The sequence below is a fragment of the Lagopus muta genome, chromosome 13 (assembly GCF_023343835.1).
Source record: "Lagopus muta isolate bLagMut1 chromosome 13, bLagMut1 primary, whole genome shotgun sequence".
Lineage (NCBI taxonomy): Eukaryota > Metazoa > Chordata > Aves > Galliformes > Phasianidae > Lagopus > Lagopus muta.
This window is the reverse complement of record NC_064445.1, coordinates 10,863,811-10,877,162: the sequence shown is the minus strand read 5'-3', so window position 1 is coordinate 10,877,162 and position 13,352 is coordinate 10,863,811. Positions and strand designations below refer to the sequence as shown.

Sequence of the window (13,352 nt, the reverse complement as noted above, 5' to 3'; positions counted from 1 at the left end):
AGAGGGCCCATTTCTTACTGCTGTCTAGACAGCCGAGCTCTCAGCTGCAGACGCCTACCCTTGCTCTTCGAGCTGGGAAGGACTGCTGCCTAATGGTGGGCTCCCGGCTCCAGCAAAGCATTGGCTCACACCTGAGTATGGAGGAGAGTTTTGAGCTCAGCCTGGCTTTGTTCCCTCTGAAGGGAGGATTTAAACACCAAAAAGTTGGAAACCTACTTTTGCTGTACCTTCAAGGGAGGGTTTCGTGAAACTGGGCTTCCTCTGCTGTGACAATGTGGCACAGGGTCTGAATGTCAGTGAGTGGTGGTAGCCAAGAAAAGGTGTTTTATTATTCTCAGCTAAACCAGCAAAAGTGGCTCAGTCATCCTCGTGGCACAGCTACATGACTGTGACTCAGTGCCAACACCAGCTGGTCTGGGATAAACTTGAGCCTGTGGAGCGCTTGGTCTTCACGAGGCAAAGATCATTCAGTTCAAAGAGTCAACCTGTTCTAAGAAGAAAGCCCAACCACCAGGACTGTTTGTGATTCCTGGGGCTATTATGAATTTCTCTGTACAAGAGAACGAAAGTGTCCAAGTGAGTGGTGACCATCTCTTTCAGGTTGCCCATGGGCCACTTACCTGTGGCTCTCTGTGAATCTGCATTTCTTTGCCTTGCCTTGCCTTTCCTTGCCTTGCCTTTGTTCATAAAGATCTGTAGATACCCACAAGGTTGGTGGCATGGACTGAGAGGGACAGAGTGGGCATGGAAAGGTGGTATTACACAAACTAAAAAGGCTCTAACATAGTTAAAACAAGCTGTGCGTCTAGGAACCAAACTGGTTGGCTGTGCCTAAAAGGGACTCTGGCAATGGCAAATGGCCCAAAGTCATCTTTTGTTTTAGAAGCAGGGGAAGAATGAGTCACAGCAGGGACTGGACTCACATCTGTCCTCCAAAACCCTGAAGCAGATCCTGAGTGCTGTGGTGAGGCCTTGGCACATGTGTTGGAAAGCATGTTCTGGTACCAGAGACAGGCTCCAAGGCCAATGAAACAGCACGAGAAAAGGCTCTATGCTGAGAGGCATTAGAGAATGCACTCCAGAAAAGGCTTCAGAAATGTGTTTTGGGGACCAAACCCCAACAGATCTCAGGGATGTCTTACCTCAGGCCCTTCTTTTGCTGCCCAGGAACCCACCATGCTTCAAGGACCTGGAACAGCCACAGCAGGGAGTCAAACACTGAGATTTTTGAGGTTTTCATTGAGCACCAGAAGAGGGGAGGTGTCACAGAGCCAAAAAGGATCCCCACCAACACCCACCCCATGCCAGCAGTGCATATGCAGAGCCAGCACCTGTTCAGAGCCTTGCCAAAGCAGGAGCCTGAGTCATGCCCTGGCTGTCATGAAGACAAGCAGACACTTTCAAAATTAATATATATTTTTATTGAATAGTTGCTCTAAGTGGGCTTGTGAAGCCACCCATAGAATTACTTCTTTCATCTCAGCAGTGGTTCAGTTATCAGTTATTAGCTTTGCAAGAGAAGAAAACCAAACAGAAGGAGGTGCATTAAAATAAATAGGTTATTTTTTTCTTATCTTTAAAATAAACTTTTGAAATAAATACTTTGTTGTTTTTTTAGAGGGTTTTTTTTTTTGTTTTCTTTTTTGTTTGTTTTTTTTTTTTGTTTCCTTTTAAATTTACAAGAGTATTGTCAAAAAAAAAAAAAAACAGCCATCAGGTTATAAACATGTATTATACCTTATAGAAAGGAACCCAAATAAAGGCAGCCAGGGAGGGATCTCTTTATACACTGTACAGAATGCCTTTGTACCAGTTAAATGGAGAATTAGAGGCTTCGGTTCTTGGTATGATGCTCTCCTTTGAAGCCAAGGGGACCTGTCTTCTTGGGAGAGTTTTGTGCTGAGGACACTGGGGAGGCAGGCGGCTGCCTGTCCACTGAGCATCACGAAGGCCTGAGGGAACTGCCAGGAGGTGGGAAGATGAGGAAGAGAAAGTGGACAGGGACTTTAGCAGGGAAGGAGGGGACCAGCCGCACCAGCAACTCATCGGGGAGGATTTGATTCCACTCCTTTTGAAGCCCTTTGTGTGTTTGCAAGAGGTCCTGGTGCTCACCAAGAAATACCCTGAAGCATGTGAGCCCATAGGAGGTCACAGCTTTGCTTCAGATCTGAACCAGCGCTGCTGTACGTATCCTAGAGGAGTGGGCTCCATGGGCTCCTAGGAGACAACCTCACTTCGTTTCCACCGAAGAACAAGAATGGAGTTTCAGGGGAAGATCTCTTCTCTGTGTTTCTTGTATACTGATCACAGAAAGATAGACCTTCCCATAGCCAAAGACCTGTCAGTGTTCTCAAAATACCCGTGGACCAGAATGAGAGAGAGCAAATGAACAGAGCAGGTGCTGGAAACAGCAAGCTTGGGGAATGGCATGCTCTTTCCTGGTGCATCCCACTCCTGTAAACCCAGTTCATCCCTCTTTATTGCACTACAGCAGCTGTCAATAAACTGTAATTTTGTGCTTTGGCATCTTTTGGCCAACAATACTTCCCCACCATTCTGTTGGATCATATGTGAGGATAGGGGAGAGTTGACTCAACAGGATTTTATGGGAATCTGAGAATGAAATCTCAAAGACCTTCCCCCTCAAAATCCAACCCTGCCAACTGTTTTTTATGTCCTTGGCTGGCAACTGCTTTCGTGGGAGACAAAGAGCTTTCCCAGGGATGGGTGCCAACCTGAGCTACACCCCAAGCATCACCTACTTGCACTGAGAAGACTGGGGGAAATGGGATGGGATGTGTGCTTCAGGTTGGTCCACAGTGACTCCTCAAGCAGTGTGATCACACTGTATTAAAGGAGTGGAACAGGGCTGAGAGAAGCCATAGCACAAAGCAAGCACCATCAGGAGTCTTTGGAGAAGATGGGAAGAGCAGAGCAGGGGGAGCTCAGGTCCTGCTCAGCAGCTCCTGCCCTGCCTCCTGCTCCTTGGCACCTGAGCATCTCTCCTTAAATTTGCCCCGAAACCCTGCATGTTTCCTGGGAAAGGAGCCCATGACCAGCACAGAGGCACAATGTGGAGAAACGCTCTCTTGTGAAGCAGTTCCATCCTTGTCAGGTCCCAGGAGTGCGTGGAAAACAGAGGACTTGTCATGCGACTCTCCAAACAGAAAACCAAGAAAGACACGTCGGGACAGAGAGACACCCAAACTGTCAGGGCAAGCTGCTGCACACAAACATCTGGAGCAGATGTTATCTGACTCATTACAGGGTGGGGCAGGAAAGGGGCTCACAACTCCAACCAGAACTGGAGCCCTCTCTGAAGGGAAACCGAACCATCCAGCAGCCAGAAATGGGAAGGGAGCAGGATAGAACTGGTCTGAGGACATTAGGAAAAGCTCAGGAAAAACAAACATGATCAGAAGTTACCCACAGCCTTCCTGACACCAGATGGGCTCAGCGAACTGAAACTGGCACCTTCGGAGAGCTTTTGGCAAACGTCAGCTCTGAACATCTCCAGTCCATGCAACTGTAAGACCTCAACATGGCTGTGATTTACCTTCAACACAGTCCATCTGAGGCTCTGCATGGTCTGACAGCCCTCTGTGCACAACTGGGCCCTCTCCAATTCCCTTCTACATGCCCCATATTCCATAAAATATATTTCATGAGTTTGGCTTTTATGGGAGCTGAGACATTCAAGAGACCTGGCCAGACTCCTCAGCCCTGCACTCTGGTATGGCATGATTCCCTATTGGAAATGGAACTTCCGTGCTGACCCAGAAAAAGCCCATTAGGTAGACGGCATCCTGGACTCCTACCAATTGCTGAAGGTAAATATGCTGCAATAGTAGTTCTGGGTTCCACCTCACTGCACTATGCCAAGGCAAACTGGCTCCGAGGAGATGGTATCTGGACAGCCATCTCCTCATCCTGTGGCTCCAGCACCTGGAGGAGATCACCCCATGCTTGCATGACTTGAGAGGCCGTGAAAATTATGAAGCTTCACATGTTGAGTCATTCCACCATCAGGAGAGGAAGCAATGATTTGCAGAGATACAGAGGTGGTAACTAAATTTATAAGACGGCTCCACTTAAAAAGGAGGAGGAAAAAAAAAATCAAAGTAGAGCAAGTTGGAAAATTCTGTTCATTAGTTTTCTTCTGAAAGTTTCAATGAACTATTTCCCGTTGTTGTTGAAGTGAGCCAGTTCCTCAAATCCTCAATGAAAAAAAAAAGGGACTTTTTCCCCTAAAAAAAAGTTTTGCACTTTTTAGGAGGAATAAATTTAATCAGCACCAATAGGTAAGTGAAAAGAAAAGGAAGGATGCCTCTTGGTGGAAGTCTCTCCTCCAAACATCACTTGGAAATACCCATATGCCAAGCAACTGCTGGCATATGGATAAGTACATTTGTGATGTATTTTATAATTGCCACAGAGATGGACTGATCTTGTGTCGGTACAGATGTGTAAAGGCTACTGTCTGAGAAGGTCATTGCCTTAAAAACCAAATGGCAAAACTGCACAGGCATCATCTTCTCCCTCCTTATCAGAACAAGATCCTTGCTGTAAGCCACAGCATCATCCTGAATTCTCTACTGCTCACAGAGGTGGGCTCTGCATCTTTAGAAGCATCTTCCATCAATGCCCGTTGGGCTCTGAGAGAAACCAGGATCAGGATTTTGGTCATGCCCATACCACACCACAGGCACAAACTCTCCACCAGGGATGGGATTCACCTCCCCTTCACACCATCAACATGTAGCTCCCTTAGAATCAAAGGAGTCAAGCACCAGCAGCACACATTTTAATTAATGTTTCTGAGGAGGATGAATCACTCCCTGGAACTGCTTTTTTTTTGCTTTTTTTTTTCCCCTGCAACAGAGGGAGCTTGGATCAGCTGTGATTTTTAGATAGCAAATGTATGGGAAGATGAATCCCATCAAGAAATGCTACCTCCTGGCTCATCCCACAGTCAGCACTAAATCCTACTCCCTCTCTGCAACCTCTATACCTCCCTCTCCCCCTCACCCGACTACCTAGGAACTCAAGGTCTAGGATTAGCGATAAACAGATCAGGAAATCATCTTCCAGAATGTGGAAGTGTACCAGGAAGCCAAACCTTGCATCTGGCACCATTCACAGCAGTATCATGGATATTATTAGTAATAGTCCTAGCCATCCTAACGTTATATTTATATATACAAAAATAGATCCACAGGACTCTACGGAAAGAAGTGGCTGAGTGAATGCAATGGGCAAGCCCTGGACAGCAGAGTCTTGGAGGAAGCCAAGGGAGACTTTGCATATATTTATCCAGGGGAACCATTTACTTCCCTCTGCACACACTTGTCTCAGAGGAGTGACAGCCTTGGGACATAATCCCAGCCCCAAGCTCCCCTGACCCACCAGTGGCAAGCAGAGATGGGACTGAGCCCAGGTCTGGATGAATCTACCCACAGCTGCAGCAATGGGTTTGGCTTTTTAGCGTCACAGCACATAAACCATGAAGCACTGCCCCCATATCATGGTCTGCAGATGGCTCAGCCCAACGGCTCCATTCAGCCCCATCCCACTGTTACAGAATACTCTCAGCAGTGACAGTGCTGTGGCATACTGATGGCCAAGGAAAGCAAGATGAGGGCTCAAAGGCAATTTCTGCAGGGAAGGAAGGTTGGGGTCCCATCTGCGGAAACTCCCTTCAACTCTGTTTTCCCCAAGCCAAAACAGGACCCCCACCTCGGATCAGTGCTAAGCAGCGGGGAGAGAAGAGCTGGCTGTCGATAGTTGGGTTTGGGGACTTTTTTAAAGTGATTTCAGTGCTGGTGGAAGGTACCAGACAGGCAGAAGGCAGATCTAGGGAACAGGGTGTTGGGACAAAGCTCTGTCCCCATGGCTATTTCACCCTAACCTCGAGGACAAGCCTGGAAGTATAGAAAGGGAGCTGCATCTGCTCAGTGGTGGGATGGAGATGGGTGATAATATCATCTTCTCTCCCATCCCATCATGGTTTGCACTTTGGAGGAAGACCCTTCACCTCCAGGCATGAAGAAACTAATAATTGTTCCAAACCAGCATCCTGCTCTCCATCACATCCCAGGGGAACCTTCCCCTCACTGCAGCTGGGCAGCAGCTGAAAGGTTTGAAATCTTCCCACAATTTCCCTTCCTCTTGGAGGCAGGAGAAATGAGATGCCTTCTGACTGGCATCTCTTGATGGCTTCCAAGCAGGCAGGGAGGCTGCTGCTGCTTGGTGGGACCCTGCAGCACCTGGAGGATGAGGGATATAGGCAGTGGGAGAAAATGGAGACCACCCCTGAAAAGTGCTGGAAGAAGAGAACAGGTCCAGGCTCCTGGAGGACTCTAGCTTGGGATGCATGACCCCAGCTCCTCCTACCATGGGAAGAGCCATGGCCCAGGGACCCTGAGTCTCATTCCTTGGAGGAAGGCAGGGGGCAAGGGAGCACTGCAGAGCAGGGGCAGCCAGAGGAGAATGGGAACAGAGGGGAGAGGATCGGGAGGAATTGTCTGCTTGTCCTCCCCAGGAGGGTCATACCGGCTTATCCAGCGCCTTGGGGAAAGGCGTGCCGCTGGAGGAGGAGATCTTTCTGCACACCGTGTTGGTGTGGGTCTGACAGCGGCAGCCAGGGCGTTTCAGGCCATCGTAACCCCGCTGGCAAAGTTTGAGGCACCCCAAGGTGGGAAAGTAGCAGCAGAGGCAGGGCATGAGGAGGGAGAGGAAGCTCATGGCAGCCCAGCGGGCGCAGCAGGAGCCCGGCCCGCAGGAGCACGGGTCATCAGCGCAGGTGTCCTCGTCATCGCTGGAGCAGTGGTAGAAGAGGCCCTTGACGCAGCAGAGACAAGTCCCGTAGTCGAGGAGGCTCTCTGGGGAGCAGAGGCAGCGCTGATTGCACAGCCAGCAGGAGGGCAGGCCACGGGCAGCCGTGCAGCGAGCACACTTGCAGCGCCCGCACTCCTCGCAGACGAAGAGGTGCCCGCCGTGCAGGCTGCCCTTCTCCGCCGCCCCTTTCAAGGGAGATTCCTCCGCTTTCAGCTCGCCGGCCCTGGGCTGCATCCGGATGAGCGAGTGGCCCGAGTGGGACGGCGTCAGGGCGCTGAGCAGGCGCTGCTCGGAGGCTGTGGTGCTCTGGGACACGGAGCTGGCTGTGCTGGAGTGGCTCATGGCTTGCTGCAAAGGCGGCATGTGGGGCTGCTGGCTGTGGCTGCGGTGCAGGTCCTGCAGCGTGGAGGATGCCAGGCGGTCCTGAGTCCACTCCTGCTTGTGCGGTGGTTGCGAGAGGGACGGGTTGGAGTGGGCTTGCTGGAAGCAGGTGGCTGGCCTCTCCACGTAGTTGTTGCTGGCACGGATGGAGCGGATTTGGTCGATGGACAGGACCTGCTGGAAGTCCTCAGCCGGGGGTTCCATCGTCTCGTCACAGCTGAGTTCAGCCACGCTGGAAGAGAGCTGCATCGCCAGGAGCTGGGGGAACTTGTGGCATCAGGGCACATCTAAAAGTCCTAAAGGATGAGGTGGGAAGAGAGAGGAACATTTGTGTTATGCTTCGTAACGGTCCATCCCTGCAGCCTACTGAACTCCTGATGAATTTCATAATCACAGAATGGTTGGGTCGGGAGAGGCATCAAAGCCCATCTGATTCCAACCCCTGACATCAGCTGGCTGCCCCCACCAGCTCAGACTGCCCTGGGCCCCATCCCACCCGGCCTTGAGCACCTCCAGGGATGGGGCAGCCACAGCTCTCTGGGCAGCAGTGCCAGGGTTTCACTGCTCTGAGTAAAAAATTTCTTCCTAACATCTTATTCCTAACAAACAACTCAAGGCACTGCTGAGCCCAGGAGGATGTTGGCGGGACATTTCTAAACACTGGGACAGTGAGACTTGTCCCTTGGCTCAGGTGGATGCAGCATCTTCCCATGCTCTGTGTCCTTCCACAGAAGGTTCCCCAACTCTTGCCAGCACCAATGGGCACTGCCTGTCCTCCCTTGAGGAGGGGAAGCTCAGTGCTGAGACCTGTCCAATGATAGAGCTGGGAACAGCATCTCCAGCTCAGGAGGGCTGAACCAGGGCATAGGAAAACTATCATGAGCCAGGGACACAAGGAGGGAGAGGAACCAAAAACATTTAATTGCAGGTAACAGCAACAAATCACCACTAATACAACACGTGCTTGGCCGGGGTGTGGGAATCACCAAGACCTCACATTTTGTAGTGTCATGCCCAGATTTCCCATTCACATCCCCATCGCAAAAGGGCAGACTTCTGTTTAACCCCGAAGCTGATATAAGCGTCTTGCCTTGTTCCTACACCAAAGCTGCCATGCAAAAATGGAGCAGCCATGCGGATGTGCTTCATTGCATGCCAGTACCCCCAAGAACTTCCAGTCCAGATTTCAGTTGGATATATGCTTTGTGTGCACAGCCAACTTCCCTGGAACAAAGCCGTTCCCTGGCAGATCAAACATCTGATCCGCGGGTGACACCGGCTTTGTCACAGTGCCCACAGGAAGGCTGTTCTATAGGAGCTCCTGTGGCCAGCAAAGGCCAGCAAGTAGGTGAGGGGCCACAGGTAAATCTGCTCATGCAGCAGAGAGAAGCAGAGGGAAGATTGATTTTCATTAGCTAAGGCTGACCTTGAAGTGCAGGAAAAGCAAAGGCAACTTACTTTGACAGTTAAAGCAAGAAGTGCCCTCTCCCATCCCCCTTTCCGGAAAGAAAATGCAAACATCTGCTTAAATTTGTGGGCTTTTTTGTTTTTTTTCCCTTTGCAAGGAGCCCACTTTCAAGCCATCCTGAGTGAGATGCTTGCCCCATGCAGAGCAGTGTGAGTGGTGGATAGCTCACTGTTGGATACCCACAGCCTACTGGGAATGGATTTCTTTAGTGGGAATACAAGGTGAATACATGGATAACCAAGCATAGTCTGTGAGAGCATGTTTCCAGGACAGGAATGGGCCATGCAAGCCAAGCTCTCACTGAAGCACAGTCTGAGGAGCTGCAGTCCCCTGCACCCCTGAAAAGATGGGATGAGTCTCAGTCTGCAGATGGAACCATGCAACAGGGAGCATAGCAGCTTCAGTGGGTTCCTGCATCTCTCAGGACCGGGATCCCATCTCAAGGAGCGTTAGGCTGACTGACATCCAGTGCAGCTGGAGCTCCTCACATCTCGGTGTCCATCCCCTTCATTTGGGTGCTGGGTTTGGTGTGCTTGGGCATTAGGTCTCGAACCAGGAAGACAGGGGGCTCTGGGCAGGTTCACATGGGGGGCTGAGATTGAGATGTGACCCAGAGGGAGAGATCTGGAAGAGCAGAGTCTGTGGGGATGGAGATGGTAGAACTGGGAGACTGAGAGCAGCCAAAGGGCAGCTACTCCCACCCAATCCCACATGCAATAAGTAAAGACATGCTTAGGCAGGAGGAGCAGTGTGGAGGATGCTGCAACATGGGGGGGAAAGGAGGCAGAGAGGAGCTGGCAATAGGAATACAAGGCACTGCAACCTGAACACTTAAAATCTGGATCCTGGACTTGGATGCAGCACCTGAGACACCTTGGAGAACCCATGGCACCAAACCTGGGTCCAGGTGCTCCTGGACCTACAATCCCCAGATGTAGGAGTTAGACAAAATGTCTCTTTCTGGGACCTGAGTGAACACAAGCTGGGGTGTCCACAGGGAGATGGAGGAGCTAGGGATCCCCTGGTCCAGTGGCATGGGGGCAAGGGGGACTGAAAACCCAGGGGGAGGATCCTGCTGTTGCCCCACAGAACCCCACTTGCTCCACTCGTTCCTTGCTGGAGGCGTGGGGGGGTTGCAGCAGGTCCCTGCCCTCTTACCACAGCACTGCCACCCCCTCCCTGCCTACCTGCCTGTTGGGGGGAGCAGGACAGCGTGTCCCCAGCATCCTCCTCCTCACACCCTGCCTGCCAAGCGGGCATGCCAGCTCCGGAAACCGGGTGAGCTTTATGACCGGCAGCAGCCCCAAACATATAAAGTTCGTGTGATAATGGGCCAGAGGAAGGATAGTAAAAGCAAATGATTTACAGGCACTGGAGGTGGCTGCGAGCTGGGGACGAGCTCTGCAGAGCACTCCGGTGGGAACAGAGGGGGCTTCCTCCATGCAGGACCCCCTCTTTCCCCACGCATTGGCACATGCATGGCCAGATCCCTACCTGCAGCCCCCCCACATACCCCACTCTTGTCCAGCACTTCACGCGTGGATCCCCGTGAATGCTCCCCACGACCCAGCACCTCCACCGGCAGCCACGCGTATCCCACGCTCCATGCGTGACCAAAACCCCACGCACCCACCCGTGTCCCGTACCCCACTCACCCCGCCGGCCGCTCCATTCGCCGTGCCCAGCCCTAGGGGCCGCCGGGCGGCACGGGCATGGGGCACCGGCCGCCCCCCCCGGCCCCGCAGCCGGGGGCAGCGAGGCAGAGCCCTGCAGGGCTGCCCGACTCGGGTTTGTGAATGCAGGCAGGTCCTTGTGAATGGGGGCAGCGTGGAGGATGGGAGGGAGGAAGGGAGGGATTTAGTGCTGCCCGTTAGCATCTCTCCCTCTCCCTCTCTCTCTCTGCCGCTCGCTTTCCCGGAGCTGGAGCTCTTAATGCTTACCTAAGTGGCGTCATCCAGCTGAAATTGAATCGGCCCATTAGCGGTCCCCATAGAGCCCTGTGCATCCGCTCCCTAGATAATGACTGCAACAGAGCCGAGCGCTGCGGGATGCAGCAGGCGCTATTTAAACATTTCCGTCTCTTCTCCGGCTCTGCTTCCCCCCTCCGCGCCCACCGGGACAGCCCCGCCGTCCCCGTTCCTCGGCCCCGGGGGACACAGGGACAGCCCCATATAGCCCCATCCCATCGGCACTCGTGGATTTGGTTTATTTTGTCATCACCACGGGCATGGTGTGTCGGAAGCGCCTCGGGTTTGGCAGCACAAAGCAGGGGATGGCATCGACCTGTGCTGTCACCTTGATGCATAAATCACTGTGCTTCGGGCACTGTCACCTGCTCCCCAATCCCAGTCACCTCTTCTGGGTATATGGGAGGCATCGGCGGGAGCCTGGATGCCATCCAGAAAGTTCACACTAATTCCAAATTAGTGTTCAAAGCTCAGATAGGATGGAAAGGGGCTTTGCCATACTCTCCAAAATCAGCCCCACAGCCGCTGTTCTCCCAGAACAAAATCCCTCAGACTCTGGGTCCAAGCAGGACATGGACCTTCTGTCACTCATATACCCTGTGCTCCCTTCTCATGCTGCCTTCTGTGGGGCTTGGGCACACTGAGGACCCTTGTGACACCCCTGGGGCTCATCCAGAAATTAGCAGGACCTGAGTTAGCAGCCCTGAGGACACAAGGCTTCTCCTTGATGGCACTGCACACAGCTATGGAGCCAGCTTGAGCTCCTAGCCTCTCTATTTACCCTCAGCCCTTCACAAATCCTTTCAAGCAGTGCTTTCTGGTGGAGTGAAGCAGGATTAGCAGCTCAAGGGGGCTGATGACCCATCTTCAAGGAATTAGGGTGAAGACATCAGGAACCAGCACCCTTTGCAAGCTCAAGCAGCATGGGAGCCTGCACCCAGGGCAGGTCACCGCTCAGAGCTGGCCCAGCATGACTGGATGTGTGGCTGGAGAAGAAAGATAAGGGTGACAAACAGCCCTGCCACTCGTTGCCCGACAGATGGGCTTCATCCAGGATGACCTTACTGAGCTCAGTGGCTCTCTCTCAGTGCATGCCAGCAGAAGCCCAGCACAGTCACGAGGCACCCTGCTCTCTGGTGGTACACAGATGCGCCTGTCCACACTTGTCTGTAGTCATTTCAATGCTAAGCATCCCTCCCGTGGGGGTCAGGGTCCACACGGGATGCTTCCAGAGGTGCTGCAGCAGGAGTGGGGAACAGACTCCCAGCAGCATCATCCCACAGCCAAAATGCCACATCCCCCTCCAACCAGCCCCTCCTCTTCATCTTCCAACTCAGGTTTTAAAGGGGCAGAAGGGACCGAGGTGCCCAAACCCCAGCGCCCGCCCCCAAAAAAGCACGTGTGCGCGTCCTCCCCTTCTCCCAGCCCGATCTCTCGCTCCCACCTCAAGGCGTGCAGCAATTCGGGCTTTCCCTCCACCGTCTCGCAGCATCCCTGCAGCCCGCGTCGTGCTCAGCGCCCCTTTATTCCTCGCCCGCCTGCTGCCGAGGGAGGGCCGAAAGGCATGAATGCCGAGATGCCGAGACAAGTGGGAGGGTGGGAAGCAAAGGGAGAATAGCAGCCTCCTGGGGAGTTATTGACCACAGCATCTCCGAAGAGATAGGGCTGGGAACTGGGATGGATTTACAGAGGAGAAAAGTTGAGGGGTGCTCCCGAAGTGTCTGGGGGCAGATCCTCCATCAGGTTCTGGTGGGGGGGGGTCACAATTGGGATAGGAATGTGGTCCCTTGACTGTGCACAGTCATAGCACAGAGGATGCTGCTATGACTGCCCTGCTCTACGATAGCCTTTCCTCATGAGAGCAGAGGATTTAGCATCCTGCTGTGACCTGTGTCCCTTGCTACCTTTGCCTGCTAATCCCATCTCCCCCTACGCCCTTTGGTTCACTGCTCCCGGCTGGAATCTGTCACATCTTAACCCCTCCAGCACCTCTGGGGTCCCATCCTAAGTGGCACCCCAGGCCCTGTTCTCTGGTCTTATTTTGGAGCATCTCCTCCTGGAACAGCTGACAGTATGGAGTTATCCATCTTCCCATGCTCAGTAACAGCTCAGAAAGGTTTTAAATCTATGCACAAAATCATACCGATTTTAACAAAGCCAAAAGGGCTAAATCTGGAGCCTGAGGTGTTCAGCTGGGATTTAAAGCGGACAGGAGAGCCTCCAAGCACCCCAGTCCTCCTGTGCAGAACAGCTCATTGCAGTGATCAGCCCAGGGAGAAAATCCCAAGGCAAGGCTGAAGGTGTCTGATCTCTTCTGGTGCTCTTAGCCAGACCTGGGCACCAGCAGAGGGAAGATTCATCTTTGGTTAAAGACGATGCAGGGGGAGAAGGAGTAAGGGGGGTGAAGAGAACGTATGATTCCCCTGATTAAATCAGACAGAAACAAAGAGGTGCTGGTGCCCTCTAATTTCTAGATTCACAGATTTTAGGGCCAGAAGGGACGGTGATGTTCATCTAGCCTGACAGACTGTATTATGTGAAAGCCACTTGAAGGCAGACAGCGCCAGCAGCTCTTTAGAAGCAGCAGCAAGTGCTGGGGAGGAATTAAAAGGCTGTGATTCTCCCAGGGTGAGAGATGTGGGGATCCCAAAACAAGCCTCGGTGAGGAAGAACCAGGTACATCCACCCCACTGTGCACA

General features: G+C 52.6%; 1 protein-coding gene across 3 annotated transcripts; it reads right to left on the bottom strand.

Moving 5' to 3' along the window:
- Positions 1-1,692: 1,692 nt before the first annotated feature.
- SPRY3 (sprouty RTK signaling antagonist 3) lies at positions 1,693-12,192 on the bottom strand. Of its 3 annotated transcripts, none has more exons than XM_048959708.1 (2): positions 12,098-12,192; positions 1,693-7,514 (listed from the first exon to the last, which is right to left on the bottom strand). In XM_048959708.1, exon 2 carries the CDS (start codon positions 7,465-7,467, stop codon positions 6,547-6,549), a length of 921 nt encoding a protein of 306 aa, XP_048815665.1. In that variant the 5' UTR covers positions 7,468-7,514; positions 12,098-12,192; the 3' UTR covers positions 1,693-6,546. The 3 variants fall into 3 exon arrangements, with proteins under 3 accessions (XP_048815665.1, XP_048815664.1, XP_048815663.1); XM_048959707.1 differs by lacking the exon at positions 12,098-12,192 and adding an exon at positions 10,627-10,753; XM_048959706.1 differs by lacking the exon at positions 12,098-12,192 and adding an exon at positions 10,342-10,600.
- Between the last annotated feature and the right edge of the window lie 1,160 nt (positions 12,193-13,352).